This window comes from Podarcis filfolensis (genome assembly GCF_964270895.1).
Source record: "Podarcis filfolensis genome assembly, chromosome: 6".
In the NCBI taxonomy this organism is placed as follows: domain Eukaryota; kingdom Metazoa; phylum Chordata; class Lepidosauria; order Squamata; family Lacertidae; genus Podarcis; species Podarcis filfolensis.
This window is the reverse complement of record NC_139609.1, coordinates 52,480,659-52,499,371: the sequence shown is the minus strand read 5'-3', so window position 1 is coordinate 52,499,371 and position 18,713 is coordinate 52,480,659. Positions and strand designations below refer to the sequence as shown.

Genomic DNA, 18,713 nt, shown 5'->3' with positions numbered 1-18,713 from the left:
AAGGTCTGAGGGACAGTGGACCAGCCCCCTGCTGAAAAAGTTTGCTGACCCCTGCAGTAGAGCATGAGCCTCTTAATCTCTGGGTGGTGGGTTCGAGCCTCAGGCTGGGCAAAAGATTTCTGCTTTGCAGGGGTTGGACTAGATGACCCTCGGGATCCCTTCTAACTCTACGATTCTAGGATGCCATCAGCCTCAGCCCCATGCGCATCCTTTCCCACATGCCCGAACGTAGACAAACCCTCTCACTCGCAAGACGCCGGCGGCAGCTCCCTCGAGACAGCGCCGCGGGGTGAAGGAAAAGAAGAAACAGGAACCCCTGATAGACCCCGCGCAACGAAGCGACCGCCCCGTCTGGCAAACTCTCCCCGCGCGGAGTCTGGATTCCGGAGCCTTCCTACTACTCCCAGCCTCCCTCCCCTGCGCTGGGCGCAGGAAACTGGGGAAGCGGCTCCTTCTCCCTCCCGCCGAAGCGCGGCTGGGCTGGGCTGCTGCTCCCCCGTGATTTTGTTTTTGCGAGGGGGCGGAGCTCCTTCGAAATCCCACTCCGCGGACTCCAGGAAAGAAAGAGAGAACGGGATCGCCGGGGAGAGGGAGGGTCGGTGTATTTGTGTGTGCGTCTTGGTGTCGCGGGGAGAGCGCGCCCGGATTCTCTCTCCAAGCCCCGGGGTTGTTTCTCTCGCACACCGCCCACCCTCGCCTCCAGCGCCGAGGCAAAGCGAGGAGGGCGAGCCTGCTGAGCCGACGAGAGCTCCCTGCGAGCAAGATCGGACTCTCCACGCCCCGCAAGCCGGCGCCCGGGAGCCTCGTCGAGCCCCGACAGCTGCCCTCTCCGGCGTGGCCCCCATGGAGGAGGACGTTCTGGACAAACTCGAGGACATGGCGTCGGTGCGGGACTTCGACCCTCTCACCGGCAGCATCCCCGCTACCAAAGTGGAGGTCACCGTCTCCTGCAGGTAAATGGGAGGCCGCGTGGGCTCGTGTGCAAGGTGTACGCGTGTGTCGGGCTGGTGTTGCCTTTGGGGGCGCGCACAGCTCCAAGTAAAGGAAGGCAGTAAGTTTATCCTGGCGCAGCTAGCAGCTGCTGGGAGAGATTTTCAGCGAGAGGGGAAAGATGTGCAATTTGCCGCTTGCTTGCTAAAAGTTTCTGCTTCTCCCCATAATTCGGCTGGGATTCTGAAAGGCCGATTGGAAAGCGTTTGGAAACTTGAGAGAAAAGGCGCGGTTGAGTTAAGGGGGAAGCATAGTCACAGAAGATAGAAATAATCCACGCATCAGTTGCCTTGTCTGAGAACTTGAGATGGTAGATGTTATTGGGGGTCTCTGTTGCACATTACCTGTTCTTGAGTAGACAGCCCATGGTCCGGATCCCAACAGCAAGGCTATTGGTGAAGGAGGAAAGGATGCCTCAAGAATCGCTGGATCAACTTTTGTAGGTGAGGCACTGCATATATCTCAAGAAGTATACTGAGCTCAGAACTCTTCACAAAAGGAGGCAGATTGTGATGGAGGTGTTTGGGCTGTTTCTTCTTGCTCTCTAGACCTGTGATAGCTGATTTTCATCCTGCTGGAACTGTGTGAAGCTGTACCTTCAGAACTGACCCACATCTCCGTGGCGGAGCCTCTGCTCATCATTGAGAGCAGAGGCTCAGTTCTTGGCATTGCTGGTGGTGAGGCTAGGCAAGACCACCTGCACTCTATATTGAAAGCAGTATCAAAGCACCTTAAACAGTCTAGGCTTCCCCCAAAGAATCCTGGGAACTGTAGTTTGTTTAAGGGGCTGAGTGTTGTTAGGAGACTCCTATTCCCCTCCACAAGCTACAGTCCTCAAGATGGTATAATATTCAGTTCTTCTTTCCAGGGAACTGTAGCTCCGGGAGGGGATTAGGAGCCTCCTAATGACTCTCAGGATCCTTAACGGACTACACTTCCCAGGATTCCTTGGGGGAAGCCATGACTGTTTAAAGTGCTATGATACACCTTTTAATGTATACTGTGGATGAGGTCTGGGAGAGCAGCTTCCAGGTGGAGAAGATGAGGGGTGGACCTCTGTGGTGGTCCCCCAACAGTTGTTGGACTTCCAACTCCCATCAGTTTCAGCCAGTGTGGCAAGTAGTGAGTGATGACAGGAGTGGTACTCCTTCAACATCTGGAAAGCCACATGTTATCCAAGCCTGATGTAGATCAACATCTGGAGTGATGCTAGATGGACCAGGGGCTTAACTTAGTCTCTAAGGAACCTTTTTATCAAACTGTAGCTTCCACACTGCTGCAACTGCAACAAATTAATTTAAGGAAATATCTTACCTATGTTATATTTGTAAACCCTGGGAGAAAATTTCTCTTATTTGATAATGAAATGAACATTCCTCTTCTACTAAGCTCCACAAATACAACATTTATATAGAACATCAAAACATGAGTTGTTTTACAATATGTAAATCTTACTGCTATATAAATATAGACAGCACCTTTAAGATTTCACACATTATTTTTGTTGTTGTTGGCAAGCTCATGCTGATCAAGTGCTGCAGGGAATTGTTCTGCACAGATGTCTAAAACTGAACTACTTTTACACAAAACGCTTCTCAAACTATAGAATAGGGGGACTTTCCCAGGTCTTATCAATCCCAGCCAGCATGGCTAATGGTCACAGATGATGGGCATTATAGTTCAATAACATCTGGAGGACTGCATTTTATCCACCCCTGCCATAGATCCATCCTTTTAACGTTTAATGTTGCAAAATGCTGCTAGATCACTTAATATGAGACTGAAAAAGTATAGGAAGCCATTTTTGTCCATAAGCGAAAAATAACTACCAGCAAAGTCAACAGCTGGACAATATATTTATTAGGACCAACTGAAATGGTCCTGGTTATGAACAAGCTTTTGAGTTCTGTAGCCTTCATCAGGTTGCTTGCTTCATGTGCAGGCTGATGAAAAGTTCCGCTCAATTTGAAAAGCTTGCTTGCTATTTTGAGACATTTTGCTTGGACTTAATAAGGGTATTGCCCTGCTGTGGATTTTGGAATTAATGCAAGATAGTTATGCTGTATGTACAATTGGCAGGGAGAAGGAGGTGAGCAGTTGGGGGCTGGGTGGGTGGGAAAGAGAAGTCACTCCACTTTACTTAACAGATACAATAATGCAGTCTTGTGATGTGCTCCAGGTTAGCAGGGATGGGGGACCTGTGGTAATTAAAAATAATAATGATAATAAATAATAATAAATTTATTATTTATACCCCATGTTGCTGGACTACAACTCCCATCAGTGCCTTTGTGATTTCCCAGAAAGCAGAGCTTTTCCCTTGTACACTGATATCCTTTGAGCAGTGTATCATTTTGGTTCTTCATTTCAGCCTGGAGAAGATACTGGGTTTTCTGTGTGTTTTCTAGCTGCATGTAATTAGCAGGCCTATTACGAAGGAAGCATCAGACTGAATCACACACCGTCATGCTTTCTTAACAGTGCAATCCAAGCCAAGTGGAGTGAATGAGTTCAGTACTGAATCGGAATGGAACTTTGCATGCAGCATTCCTTCAGCCATCCATGCCCCACTTTCTGAGGGAGAACACGCTTTTGCGCAAGGCAGCAAGGCCCCCTTAATGTTAAACATGTCCAGATGGAAGCAGAGAGTGAGAGGAGGCCCTTTCAGGTGCTTTGCAGGTTTCAGGTTGTAGTCAGGCCTCCTGGGAAGGAGAAAATACAGATGCTGTGAGGGCTTAAAAAACAAACACCCCCCCCCCAAATAACTGGTATATAAATTTGATGAAATGAATAAAAAACAAATAAACTTTTCCAGCTGTAATTCTTGTTTGTATCGCATCATAGATGGAAACAAATCTCTGCATGCAGAATTAAGGAGAACTATCTGTAGCTCTGGATGTTTCTTTCATATATAAAATAGCCTTGCTTAGAACATAACTTGTGATTAGATTGCTTTCTTAAAGGGGAATTAAAAGAGGCTTGTAAGTTGTAAATAACCACTCACCTGGTGACCTGTGGTGAATAGGAATTGCCTCCAGGTGACCAAGCAGGGAAACAGGCAAAGCTCTCCCTCCTTTCCTTTCCAATAGACACAGTTATCTGTTTGTACGTTAACTAGTAAAATTGTTTCTGGTTAATTAAATTGCAAGAACAAATGAAAAGTATACCTGATTATAGTGGTTTATTTGGAAATGTCTGTAATTCACTTGTGGAATGATGCATAGATAGTACTGGAAATTTGCTGCTGTTTGGTGGAATGCTTCCAGGAAAATAATAGATCTGAATACAATCAGTAGTGTTTAATGTCTGCACCTGAAAAGTGCCAAGTTGTGATTGGATATTAGCAAGTGCCTTATTGGGAGGCTTTACTGATATGCTCCCACTGAAACGCATCTCCTTTCATTCATCAGATGGCTTGCAGATAACTCAATTTGCAGATCAGCCTTTGGACAGTGTGAATTCATTCCAGTGAATCAGATGTGTTGGTTTCAGAGTGGTCTCGATGAAAGCTCACCGGTTTCTGAATGGAACAAAAGATGTGGGTCGTGACATGAATATTACTCTACTTTTCCTGCTAGAGCTAGGGGCACAACTTCCAGTAAAGTTTGTTCTTTGTATACCACAGGGAATTTGGTTCATAAGGATAGATTCTTCCTTTTTTTTTAATGATGAGGGAATGAAGAGCTTTTCAATGTGTAGCTGAGGAGAAAACCTAGCTGTTGGGTCCACTCAGCCATCGACTGACTCTTCTAGTTGGAAACACACGTGGTTTATACGTATGCTCACAGTGGAATTGTGATATTTTGCTACATGCATTTGCATTCAATTTCACAGTGTGGAATTCAGGCTACAGCAGCAAGGATTAGAGCAATCTTTTGGCAAATTAACAGCAATTACATGATGCTAGAAATTCATCCAAACCCCAGCTGTTTTGCATAGCTCCTGTTTTCTGAGATTCTCATTGTGCACTCAACATCTGGAATAACAGCCCAACAGGTGAAACCGAGGCTCCTTTATCTTTTTGCTTGTAGTGCTCAGGGCCAGAAAAAACTCCAGTCAAAGAGGGTTATACGTATATCTATAACTCCCATAGGGAAGAATCTCTTCCTCCACAATTTCCAGCAGCTTGGCGTCCTGCTGGGCTATAGCTTAGAGTTCCAGGCACTGGGATTAGGTGCCTGAAGATCTAACTACAGCCCACTGTGAAGGAGGATTGCTGGATCTTTCAAAGCAGTGTGTTCTTTTCATAAGAGTTCTGTAACCACAAATCGTTTTCTTAGTGGGCTCCTGACTAGTTGAGATCTGGTCCTTGCACTGCCAGCCACACAAAAACCCAGCAGGAGGGAGGTCAATCTGCTTCTGGGTATATCTGGGTCAAACTATGAGAATGCAATAGACTTGCATATGTTTTAAACATGTAAAATAGCAGCCATAAGGGGGCTTGTGTACCAGTGGGAGCATAGGAGTTGTGGAGGGGAAGTTTAATTCTCTCCCCCTTCCCATGTGGTCCCAACAACTGAAGCTGCATTAGGAGGGAAGCCTCTCAACTATTGATGGGACAAAGCCCACTAAGTCAAAGGCATTCAGGAAAGAGTTAATAGATTGTACATTTAAACTAAGGAACCTCAGTGCTTCCTAACCTAAGGAAGCTAGAGCACAAGGATCATTAACCTTTCAGCATTGATTGTGCAGAAGAGGGGAGTGGCAGCAGGGTTCTGCCCACCCCCTCCAAAAAACTGAAGCTATGTGATGTGATGAGCACAAACCACAGACATTCTCTCTTCCACACAACCATTAAATGGAACCCTTTTACTGAAAGATAGGCCAGCTGTAATACATTTGTGAACCATGATCAGTGCTTCAATGCATTACTCTGAGTTAACCCATCTATCTCTCTATCTGGTATTTTTGTCTTCTGACTGACACTTGCTCTCCAAAGCGTCAGCTAGAAATCTTTCCTAGCACCTAAAATTATGGAATTCGCTACCACACAGGCCCTTTGCAAGCATTTGGCCTGAACACACAAGGGTAAAATGCACAGAGTGGGGCAGGAATGCCACCCCTGCCCCCAATATCCCATGCATGCTGGCCCCACCCGACTTCATTCCTGTCCTTTGCATGTTTAGCACAAAGGTCTGAAGGGGATGTGTACACAGGTTCAGTTGAACGTGCTTGGAAACCTGCCCACAATGTGTTTCCAATTGCAAGGAGGCTTCAAAGTCCATTTGTTGGTCCTGTGGAGGAGCCCAGGGGACAAAGGAGATCAGTTGCCTTAGCACCATGGAGAGCTCTTAGTGGGCAACTTGCTTTGACAAGGGTTGGAAGGAAACTGAGGCCTTCAAGCTTCTGCCTCCACTCCACTCCTAGGCTCTGCTCCCTTTTGGAGAACTAGGGATTGCAATAGTGCCAACCTTTTGTCCTGGAGAAGGGCACATTTTCTGCATCCCATGGTCTCCTGCTGGTGTGCTTCCTGTGCTGTTAGACTGGCAAAGTACTGTGGGAGACACTCAGTTACTCAGGCCCAAGAGAAAGTGTTTGTGATGGTCCTGGCCCTGCTTCTAAAGACCCTGGTGATGTTATCTAACTGGGCTCCTTCTAGCCTCGAGTTCCTGGTCTTCTAATCACTAGTATCAGGCTCAGAGCCAGGAACCTGAGCTGGCTCCATAGCCAGCGGCACCATAGCCTCTAACCTAGTATCTGAAGTAATGACAAATTCATCCAACATGCTTGGAAGCCCCCTTCAGACAATCCCATGCAGTGTACAAAGTTCAAGGTGGATCTGATACACCCAATATTCATGGGCCTGTTGTGGTCAGGGCTGGCACATGTAGGCCTTCCCCTAGAGGTTCCCTGCCCCCACCCCTGCCCAAATGCTTGGAGAGGGCTAAAATCTGGTAATAGCTGCTAGCCTAAATGGCTTTAAAGTGAGGTGGTTGTTGTTGTTGTTTAGTCATTTAGTCGTGTCCAACTCTTTGTGACCCCATGGACCAGAGCACGCCAGGCACTCCTGTCTTCCACTGCCTCCCGCAGTTTGGTCAAACTCATGTTGGTAGCTTTGAGAACACTGTCCAACCATCTTGTCCTCTGTCGTCCCCTTCTCCTTGTGCCCTCCATCTTTCCCAACATCAGGGTCTTTTCCAGGGAGTCTTCTCTTCTCATGAGGTGGCCAAAGTATTAGAGCCTCAGCTTCACGATCTGTCCTTCCAGTGAGCACTCAGGGCTGATTTCCTTAAGAACGGAAAGGTTTGATCTTCTTGCAGTCCATGGGACTCTTCATGGATCACTGCCTTGCCGTGGCGAAGGGGCTTGAATAACTCAGAGAAGCTATGAGCTATGCCGTGCAGGGCCACCCAAGATGGACAGGTCATAGTGGAGAGTTTTGACCAAACGTGATCCACCTGGAGCAGGAACCGGCAAGCCACTCCAGTATCCCTGCCAAGAAAACTCCATGGACAAAGACAACAGGCATATAAAAGTGAGGTTAGGCAAATGCATGTAGGAAAGGGCTACTGGTCACCACTAGCTATGATGGCTATATACCACTTCCAGAATCAGAAGCAACATGCCTCAATACTAGTTGGCTATAACAGCAGGAGAAGGCCATTGTGCTCATGTCCTGTTTGTGTGCTTCCTATAAGCATCTGGTCAACCATTGTGGAAAACAGAATTTGGTCTGATGCAGCAAGTCTCTTCTGATGTGCTCAGCCACTGAGTTATGGAGCCTTCCCCATGTTGAGTCTTCTTCAACATGTCACTTCTATTCTAGAATTTTATCTCTTTGTCGTCGTCATCGTCTTCTTCTTCAATATGCCACTTCTATTCAAGAATTTCATCTCTCTGCTTCTAGTGATCATTACTGCTATCCTCCCTGCCCTGCATTTACATCAGATGTTACTTAAGAAGATTTGTGTGGCATTGTCTGCCTTCCAGTTCTTTGATACCAAGATAGATGCTGTCTTGCGTTACAAACTGGAATGAGCAGTTCAACGATTTTTCGTATCTGAACTCTTTCAGAGCCCCTGGGTGAATATTGTCTGGGACGAGTCTCTTATTACTGTTTAACCTATCAATTTGCTCTGAAACCTTTTCTGATGGCACTTCCATTTGTGATGGGATTTTTTCTTTCTTTCTAGATTTAACACCTAGGGGGGTGGGGGGAGAAAAAGCCAGGTGTTGGTATTGCCTTGTCGACATCCTTCGTTCAGATATCTGTCATTTGTGCTGTGTAGTTTGGTGGCCCTTCTTTCTGCAATAGGTTTAATATTTTTAATGCATTATTTTAACCATTTCCTTTTTTGTACATTTCAATAGATTTTTTTAAAAAAGGAATTCTCTTGTTTAAGCAGTTTATTATTCAGTGTGTCAAATTGGTGATCTTTTGGTTTTCCATGTTTAGAACTCGACATCTTGGCAAACTTTTTTTTCCTTGCTACTTCCACCTTTCCTCCCATATTAATAGTTCTAACACATTTCTCTTCTACAACAGCAATGGCAAGAGTATAAAACATGGATAAGGGAGAAAAAATGTGCATTATGAAAATCTTTGGAAATCTTTGTTTCTCACGGTTATTGAGGGGAATAGATCCAAATTTTGGAACTTAATTCAAGGAGGTTTTAAGGAGACAAACCTTTTGAGTCTGTACCTCTCATAATACCTGAAATATGAGTTGTCAATTTTAGTACCATCTTTGGAAGAAAAATACATATAAACCCCTCTGTAATGGAGAACCCTTTGAATCTCCCTAATTGGCCACCCGTTTGCACCACTTTAAAAATGTGTTTTTTTGGGAGGGGGTTTATTGGGTTGTTGTTTTTATTTTGATTATGTATTTTGTGGTTTTATATTTTGATTTTATTCTGTGAACCTCCCCGAGACATCCGGATATAGGACAGCATATAAATTCAATAAATAATAATCATAATAAATAATAATTCTGGCACTTTGGCCTGGGAAAGCACTGGGAGAAGATATGATTCCTCCTGCGATTTACCCTTTTCTCCCCTAATAATAAAAAAAATGCACAATGGGATTGATTAAATAATGCACCTTCTTTATCACAAGAAATCAGACCAACCATGCCTTTGCTCTTGCAATGATACCCTGTGGAGTTTGAGCTGGAAAACAAACACACAAACAAATTAAACCACAAAAGGAACGGCTGACCAAGATCAGCTTGGACAAAAAAAAGGAGCTCCTCTTACTGTTATCAACCCAAGCTGTCAGTGTTGAAGAAGATATTTCATATAAGTGATTCCTGGTGTTAATTTATATATGATAGAGCCACTTTGTGTGCTTGAGTAGGAGGAGGATATATACTACACAGTCCTCTGTGTATGTATATTGGCTGTTATAGTTGAATCACCCCCAAGCGGAGCTCGTGTGTATAGAGTGTTCTGGGGTGAGGAGAGTCCTGTAGTTTATAAGTTTATATCTTTGTTCCGTTATGAGACAGCTTGAGTCCTTTTGGGGCACGTCACTCTCATAGAGTCATTTAACTCATACCAGTAGTGGCTGGTGAAGCCATTCAACGAGAGAAACCCTTGACTGCTATAGCAGGTCATTCTGAGGTGGAGGAAGATTCCTGCCTACATTGGTAGCAGACAGCAGGAGGCAGAAGCAGTGGTGGTTCTTTGAGCATGGCACAGACACATGGTTGCTCACTGTCTAGTTGCCCTGGCATAAGCTGTTGTTGTCCGTGAGGGAAACTAGCCAGGAAACAACCATGGGAAGCATTCAACTAGGTTTTCCTCAGAGTAGATCCACTGAAATTAATGAACATAACTATGTTAGGGCCACTGATTTCAATAGGTCTATTCTGAGTAGACCTAGTTGAATGCTGCCCAGAGGGTGGATTTCAACTAATGAGCCCTCCCTGTGCAAGGACTCAGTGGCGGAAGAAAGCCTCTTGGGTATCTGGGGCGGCGCGCCCAGGGGCAGGGCAAGCCGCACATAGGGAGGGACGGGACGGGAGTGTGGCACCCATTCCCACCCCCCTTTGTTATTTGTTTGCCTGCCTCGTTCCTGTCCTGTCCCTTGCCTGCCTGCCTGCCTGCCTGCCTCCTCCAGTTGGGAGCGCAGGGTAATGGTGCACCACCCACCTGTTACCCAGGGGGCAGGGTGATCCAGCATGGCTGGGGGGGCGCAATCCAGCATGGCAGCTAGGCCAGGGGGGATGTGATCCGGCATGGCGGCTTGTCTGGGGGTGCGATCTGGCACGCCGGCCAGGCTGGGGGGTGCAATCCAGCCCAGCCACGATTGGGCCCAGCCGGGATTTTGTCACCCCTCCCTCAGGGATGACCCCTGGGGTGGACCGCCCAGACCTTGCTCTGCCTCTGCAAGGACTTAGAATTGTAGAGTTATAAGGCAGCTCCAAGTGTCATCTGCTCCAACCTCCTTCAAAGCAGGAATCAAAACTAAAGAATTCCTGACAGATGGCCATCCAACCTCTGTCTAAAAACCTCTGCTGAAGGAGAGTCCACCACGTTCCACTCGTGTAATGGGGCTTTCTCCCCTCCTCCCACATGTCCCCTGCACCCCCTCAGTTGTCTTGAGGACAGATTGGGAGTACAGCCTGCAGGGGGAGGAGAGGGCAGCTCACTCCATCAGGGCAAACATTTCTGCTTGCCCGATCGAAAGAGCTGCCCAGCGCTCTGTTTAATTCCTTCCGATATGCTTGCCCTGTGCTGCCTGAACTGCCACTCAGCAACTGTGTGCATGCATGGTGATGTCTGAGACATATCCTGCCTCTGCGGCCGCTTCTGACTGCTACTGGTAAGCAAGGGAAATCCAGCTGCCCCCTTCATCACGCCACTGTGGCAGTCAGCAACTCCTATTAGCTACTGGCTTCTCAGTCACAGAGGTGGTGACTGAGCTTTGGAGGAGAAATAATGTGTAAATGTAGCTGCTATCAGGTCTGGACTTGCCAGAAGCATTGTCTCCTCTTCTGTGTTTCCCCAAAGAGTGAATGCAGAAAGATGGTGGGGTTTTTCTGTTTTTGTTAGCAGCTCTGAGATTTACCCAATCAACAAAGTACAGGGAAACCCCAAACTAGGTCAACACCGTCAGCTCTTCTTCTACCCCGCTTTTAGTCTGAGTTTCATCTTTCCTGAAAGTCATTTGTGCCATGAGCCCCACAAAAACTCCTTGGCAGGACTGGTGGGGGTGGGAAGAGGAATGGGATGATAGTGGCAGGGAGGAAAATAAGAAGGGCCTGCTGGATTGGATCAGGCCAATGGCCCATCTGGTCCAGCACTCTGTTCTCACAGTGGCCAACCAGATGCCATTGATGAGGGAGACATGAAGGAACCAGCCCCTGCTCTGGCTCCTGCTAGGAGATCTTCATGGCAACTAGGGAGGGGCTTGCACCTGTGAACCAGCTGAGTGGACCCCACCTCTGTCCCCTAAGAGGCACCATCACATGGACAGGCACGAGCAGCCTACTCACAAGAGTGCCCACTTACTTGCCCAATCCCATTGCTCAGAGGGGATGGAGAAAATGGACAGAGAAATGTTTTCGTCCCCCTCTCCCAACACAAGAACGCATGGGCATCCAGTGAAGCTGAAAATTGGAAGACTCCGAAGAGATGAAAGAAAGTGCCTCTCCAGACAGTGCATAATTAAACTAGGGAACTCGCTCATATTGGAGGCAGCGATGGCCTCCAGCTTGGTTGGCTTGAATGAATTCATGGAGGAAAAGGCTATCCATCGCTGCTAGCCAGAATGGCTATGCTGTGCCTCTAGGGTTGGAGGCAGTGTTGCTTCTGAGTGCCAGTTGCTGGAAGCCAGCCATGGGGTGGCAGTGGAGAGGGCTCTTGCGCTCAGGTCCTGCTTGCTGGTTTCCCAGAGGTATCTGGGTGACCCCCATGACAACAGGATGCCTGGCCTGGCCCAGCAGACACTCCTCATGTTCTTATGTACAAGAACTACAACTCCCATCAGCCCTGGCCATTGGCCTTGCTGGGCGTTGGTGTCTACCTGGAGGGCCAAAGTTTTCCCTATTCCTCTTCTGGTGATTAAACCCATTTCAGAGGCCAGCACCACTTAGATTCTCTCCCTGCAACCATCCCTACGCACAAGGGAAGGAAAAGAGCAGAGCAGATTATAAAAGGAGTCAGGATGATTGCATGCAGCTGCGAAAGAAATAATATTCCAATATTTCAGTAATACAATAAGAGCAAGGAACCCAGCAGAGCTACGCTGTGAATGTAAATTCAAATCTATAATATATAATGCACAAGGATAATAGATTACAATGATAAATCACATTTGATTTGGGGAGCCAGCTGGAAGCCCAAAGTAACAACTCACTCCTGTAGCAGCCTGTGATCTCAGTGCTTGACCTTTGGCATATGCAAATGAAGAAGCCAGCTGTTTGGGGGGGAAATCTCATTTTTCTCCTCAAAGCTTGGATATTTTGAAGCTATTTCACTGCTTCCAGCTCCATATTTTACTAAATTTGACCTTCTGTTTTCTCCTTGCAAATGGAAAGGCTCACTCCAGAGTGTCGGGGGAAGGGCTCTAATGTTTCAACAGAGCTTTCATGAGGGATCAGATTCACTAAATCAGTGTATTTCATCCCCACAAGTCGCAGAAGGATTCCAAGGTCAGCATGGCTGACCCTCCACCCATCTACAGATGTGGACCATAAGTTCACTCTCTGTGCGATTAGAGTTGGGCAAAAGAAGAGTGAAGACGAGCCCTTTAACTCCACAGGTCATGGCCTGGGGATTTTGCAGTGTGCAAGGACTCTGATGAAGATGAGGTTCAAACTGTTTCGGAGGCTAGGGCTTCTCCAGGTCAAGAAAGCACAACCCTATCACCATCCTCTAAATTGTTGCTGGATTGGCAGCAGTGGCTCAGCTGCAGTGTCTGTGAAGCCCCGACTTTGCCACCGCCTTGCCCTGCCTTGGCCCCATCCAAGTGAGCAAAGGTGACACCATCCCAACACACATGCTGCTAGTGTGTTAGGAGCCACTGACCTAGTGCGGAACCTTCTTGCATAGATTCCCTGCCGATTTAGAGCCCTGGAAACTCCAGCTTCCAAGTCGTGTGGGGATCCTGTGTGAGTGCAGCAGGTTGCATAATTAAATGATGTCACTATGGCCACAACTTTAGATGACTTCGAAGTGCATTAGAAACATTCAAGGGAGATATAGGTCAGTGACAATTTAATCCTGGGCATGTTTACTCTTAAGTCTCACTGCACTTACTGTGGATGAGGTCAAACAATCAGCGACTGAATCCAGTCAAGATAGAGGTAAGGGGGGCGGTAGATGGTCCTAATGCTCTAGATGGGAGCTGTCTTACCTGTGATAGAGTAGCAATTGCTCCATCAGATCAGGCCCAGAGTCTATGATTGCTCTCACAGTCCCCTTTGCCTTTTGGTAGGCAGGTGTCAAGGGTTATCAGGAGCTATTTTTCCACCATGCCTGCTACTACACAGCTTTAAGTTAAGAGATAGCAATATTGGATACAGTGGTATCTCGGGTTAAGTACTTAATTTGTTCCAGAGGTCCGTACTTAACCTGAAACTGTTCTTAACCTGAAGCACCACTTTAACTAATGGAGCCTCCTGCCGCCGCCGCACTGCCGGAGCATGATTTCTGTTCTCACCCTGAAGCAAAGTTCTTAACCCGAGGTACTATTTCTGGGTTAGCGGAGTTTGTAACCTGAAGTGTATGTAAACTGAGGTACCACTGTATATCTATTTACGAAGGCTGTGCCTCTTGATGGAGTAGTGAAAGAGAGATATCTGCATTCATCCAAATTGGCATAACTTCTGAGAGCGACTACTGTAATGAGTTCTATACAAGACCTGCCTCCTGTCAGATTTAGGGATGCAGAAACATATTCAAATTGATTGTCTGCAGCTGCACTGGCTGCCAATTAGGTTCTGAGCCCAAATCATGGTTCTGGTTCTTAACTTTTCAAGTCCTTTGTGGCCTGGCCTGAAATGCACATCTTAGAAACCTATGACCCCTGCAGCTCTTTAGGATCTGCAGGACCTTTATGACAAATTGCCCCAAGGCTGTGGAATAACCTCCCAGAAGAGGGTCACCAGTTGTTTCTTAGTTGTTTCTCCCTGTTGGCTTTTCAGAAAAGATGAAGAGTTATCTTTTCCAAAAAGCCTTTGGCTCTAAAGCTTTGTACTGCTGCTGCTGCAGTTTTCTGGCTTAAAAGAAAGAACGAATGGGAAGTTTTGGTTTATGTTTTCACTGCGTTTCTATGGTTTGGGTTATCATTGTACATCTCTTCAGGCCTGGGAAAGGTAATGAGAGGCAGTATGGTGTAATGGTTAGAGTGTTGGACTCGGTAAGGTAAAAACGGTAAAGGACCACTGGATGGTTAAGTGCAGTCAAAGGTGACTATGGGATGTGGTGCTCATCTTGCTTTTAGGCTGAGGGAGTCGGCGTTTGTCCACAGACAACTTTCCGGGTCATGTGGCCAGCATGACTAAACCACTTCTGGTGTGATGGAACACTGTGACAGAAACCAGAGCACACGGAAGCACCATTTACATTCCCGCCATAGTGGTACCTATTTATCTACTTGTACTGGCATGCTTTCGAACTGCTAGGTTGGCAGGAGCTGGGACAGAGCAATGAGAGCTCACCCCATCGCGGGGATTTGAACCGCCGACCTTCTGATCGGCCAGCCCAAGAGGCTCAGTGGTTTAGACCACATCACCACCCGCATCTATGGCCTGGCAGACCAGGGTTAAATCCTTACTCAACCAGACATTGATGGGATGGCTGCACAAATGTCATGAAGATTCTACTAGATCTTGGCAAATCCCAGGGGTGCACTGCAGGGATGAGGAAGGACCACAGACCCAATAATTCTAGCCTCTAATGTAAAGGAGGAATGCTATTGTAGTATTTTTGTGTTGCTTAATTCAAGTCTGCAACATGCCCTGCCCATTTCTGCAGTCAGCACATGCTACCAGCTTCAGCACACAGCAAGAGACTCCCTGCTTGTCTATGCAGCCATCAGGATGACTGATGGAAGAGCAACTGGCTTCCTGCTGTCAGCACAGGACCATCAATCCCAAAGGGGGAAAGTACTTGGCTTTTCCACAGGCGCTTCCCGCCCTTAAATTCCAGCATGATTCCCTTCTGCCTCTCTCTACTTTACTCGCTTCATCCTCCTTAATTAATCTTCCTTCCCAGGACTCGTTTCAGTGAGGCACAGCAGAGCATCCCTGCCACCTCTATTTACGGCGACACCACAGCTGTGTCTGCAGCTGCAATTGGGATGGTAGCTCTGTCATGGGATAAGCTGGGTAATGGCAGAACATCTCCATCATTTCAAGAGGGGCAAAGTGGCCCAGAGTAACCCACACCTTGTAGCCTCGCTGGAAGACAAGACTGGTGCTGCATCCTTGCAGACCCCACGAGTCAGCTCTGTGTGAGATGTGCAACCACTCTCTCCTTATGAGAGTTATTGCTTGGTTTCATTTCATAACTCCTCCTTAGGAAGCGGTTTCAACCGGCATATAGTTGGGAGACAATTAACTTGAGAGTGAAACTCTTGCGCGATTGAAAATGCAACTTCAGAAAGTGCCCTTTGTAGCGAGCCGAGGTCTTCCTTGAAACGGTACCAGAGTAAAGAGCTTGGGCCGAGGGGAGGCAGCCTCATTAACTGGAAAATCCTTGAGGGAGTAATAAGCACAGCCTCCGTCATCTTTCAAGTTGTTTGGTCTCTCTCACTACAAGGGAAGGGAGGGGGAGGCTGAGATCCCAGTGAGCCCACAGCAGGACTGACAAATCTCCCTATCTAGGCTTCTTTCTCTCCGACTCTGGATGAAAGCAGATGGGTTTTTCACTCGATGGCGTTCTGGGTTGTGCGTTTGTGAGGGTGATTAAGGAGGAGATAGAGAGCCGTGGGTGCCGTGCCTTCGAAGTTGCGCTCTTCCAACAGCTGTAAACCAGACACCCGGATTCTGATTGATTTTCTTCTAATGCAAAGCAAATATGAAAGGGGGCAAAAGCCTAATTTCAGTGCCAGTTTTGAGCATCAGCCTTAACAAGCCTTTAAATAGGATTAAAGCATTTCTCTGATGACTCTCAGGTTTCCCTCTTGGATCTTCTTCAAGGAATATTAATCCCCCTCTATTGCACAGGGCAGCTTGTGCTGCCAAGGCAGAAAATGCAGCATAACATTTCTTCCTTAATGCTTTATTGCCATGGCTACCCCCAAGCCCCATAGAACTCCACAGCATCATGGAGGGGGTTAACAGTGAGGTTAAACTATGCATATTTCATTTCTAAAAGTCAATGGATTTGAATGACTCGTGTGGCTTCCAATTAATAGATGCAGAGATAAGACTGCCTCACTTTCTAGAAGAATATTTTTGGTGCTCTGAATGTATTTGGTGATCCCGATGAATCACCGGATTCTGACTCTCCCGGAAGAGTCGATACACTTCTTGAAAGGTGTGCAAGATAAAATGAGAGAATTGGTGTGATGTAGTAGAGGGTGTGCTGGACTTTGGCTGGGAAGAGCTGAGTTCACATTCCTGCTGAGAGGCCTGGGGTAGCCTTGGGCCAGTCACACTGGGCCAGTCAGGCTAATCTCCTTCACATGGTTGTTGTGAAGATAGAATATTCCATGTTTTCGTGGATAGAGTTCACTTAGGTACAGGTGGCATGAATAGAATGGCCATCAATTTATTAAGTAAGGCAACAATCTCAACCCCCCACCCACCCAGCCCAGCAGAAGGTGAGGGGCAAGCAGATTGCTGCCCTAGCCTAGAGGTGTTGAAACAATCAGGCCTGGATTAAGCGCAATTCTATCATATGGTGGTCGTGGGATGGCTCAGCCCCACCCCAGAAAGTCCCTTTGATGGGTTACTGGCAGGATTTTCACCGGCAGCACTTCTGTTTCGTAGGCAGAAGTGGGGCTCAGTGCCGAAAGAGTGACCCTGGCATCTCTTCCTAGGTGGGGGCCACTGGGAGGCTGATGGAGGCCAGCTCTTTCAGTCTGCAGACCTCATCAAGAAAGAGCAAAATAAAACACATTGAAAGCTCCATGTAGGAGTAAACATAAAACTCAAGCTAAAGCAGAGTTTTGTATTAAGTTTTTACCAAAATCCAAAGTAAAAACAGGGGAGATAACATGTTAGAATGAATTTATATTGTCAAAACTCAGAACCTCCTTCACAATCACTTGAAATAGATCCCAAATATGGCATGAGCAAATAATGGTATTTATGAAGGGCAATATTCAACTAAATAATTGCATGAGTAGAATGACTTCCCATCCCCCTGTGTGCACCCAGTGCCATCCTCAGATCTGCTCCAGAAGTTTGGGGGAACGCCAAGAATGGCTTTTAAGGGTAATGGGGAGGTAAGGGGAGGGGAGGGGAGGAGAAGGAGAACATTACATTGCGCAAGAAGAAATCCTTGCACTGATGTAACCAGTGACTTAGTCCTACATTGTATTCCTCCCAAAGCCAGAGTGTGCCAAGAAGCTGCTTTCGCTCTTGTTTATTATGATTGTATATTAATAGTAATAGAACTGGCCTATATACTGTGTGAGCAATTGCAAAATCTGGGTCGTATGTCATATATTTGTCTGATGTATTTTAGGGGAAACACAGTTTGCTACAACATAGGTTCCCTGTTTTGTACCAGCTGAGGAGCAGTCTCATAATTCTTCCTCCTCCCATCTGCGTCTTTGAATTCCCAACTGTTGATGGGTTGATGGGTGGCTACTTTGCTTTAGTAAGTAGCAAATACAGTGGTACCTTGGCTTACAGACGCTTCAGGTTACAGACTCCGCTAACCCAGAAATAGTACCTTGGGTTAAGAACTTTGCTTCAGGATGAGAACAGAAATCATGTTCTGGCAGTGCAGCGGGAGGCCCCATTAGCTAAAGTGGTGCTTCAGGTTAAGAACTGTTTCAGGTTAAGAACGGACCTCCAGAACGAATTAAGTTCTTAACCCGAGGTACCACTGTAAATTAATACTACATTTTGCTGCTGCTGCTGTTTCTGGATCAGGTGAAATTGGGAGCTCTGTCTGGATCTGTTTAGCCTGGCTTCACTTTTCAAAGAGAAAAGAAGACCTGTGATTCTAAGGACTTCCCCCCTTCCCCTCCTGTTGGCTGAATTTTGCTTTTATTTTGCTTAGATGTACAAGACTGGTATTCCTTCCTCCTTAGTCATATATAGATTACTTTACCCTCAAAACCCTCCCTCCCTCAAGTTATATGCATATACACTCCAGTAGATCTTGTAGAAGTGTTAATTTCTGCAGCACTAAATCAAGCACAAATTAATGTTCAGTGTGTGGTATTAACCGTCTCTCCTCTCGTTAGACTACAGTTCTTACCTTGTAGAACTTCATTTATCTCTTGCAATTTGCATAGCTAGCTGCCCTTTATCAAGTTAGCACATTGATCCTTCTGGCTCTCTATGTCTACATAGACATTGACTGGTAGCAGCTCTTCACCGTTGCAGACAGAAGGTTTCCACAGGGCTGGAAGCAGAGGCAAAGCATGTGATTTTACCACTGAGCTCTAGCCCATTTCCAATTACTTCTTGCTGCCTTTCCCAGATGCCTTTTGCAGCTTCAACACAGGGAGAAATCCAGCAGCTCCTTGGTGCAGTAATGAAGGGACATGTAGAAGCCTACAAAATCCACTTTTTCCACTTGAAATTCTGACTTAGCACAGCAATAAACCTGGCATTGCTATCACCTCTGTTTCCATCTGAAGCTGG

The 18,713-nt window shown here is 46.7% G+C and overlaps 1 protein-coding gene across 1 annotated transcript in view; it reads left to right on the top strand.

The window, feature by feature from the left end:
• Positions 1–399: 399 nt before the first annotated feature.
• Positions 400–18,713, top strand: part of LOC310764286 (copine-5-like) — a 127,999-nt gene continuing 109,685 nt past the window's right edge. Inside the window, exon 1 of the mRNA XM_083617874.1 lies at positions 400–953. Within this exon, the coding sequence (XP_083474000.1) occupies positions 844–953 (110 nt within the window). The 5' untranslated portion in view covers positions 400–843. The remainder of the gene's footprint in view (positions 954–18,713) is intronic.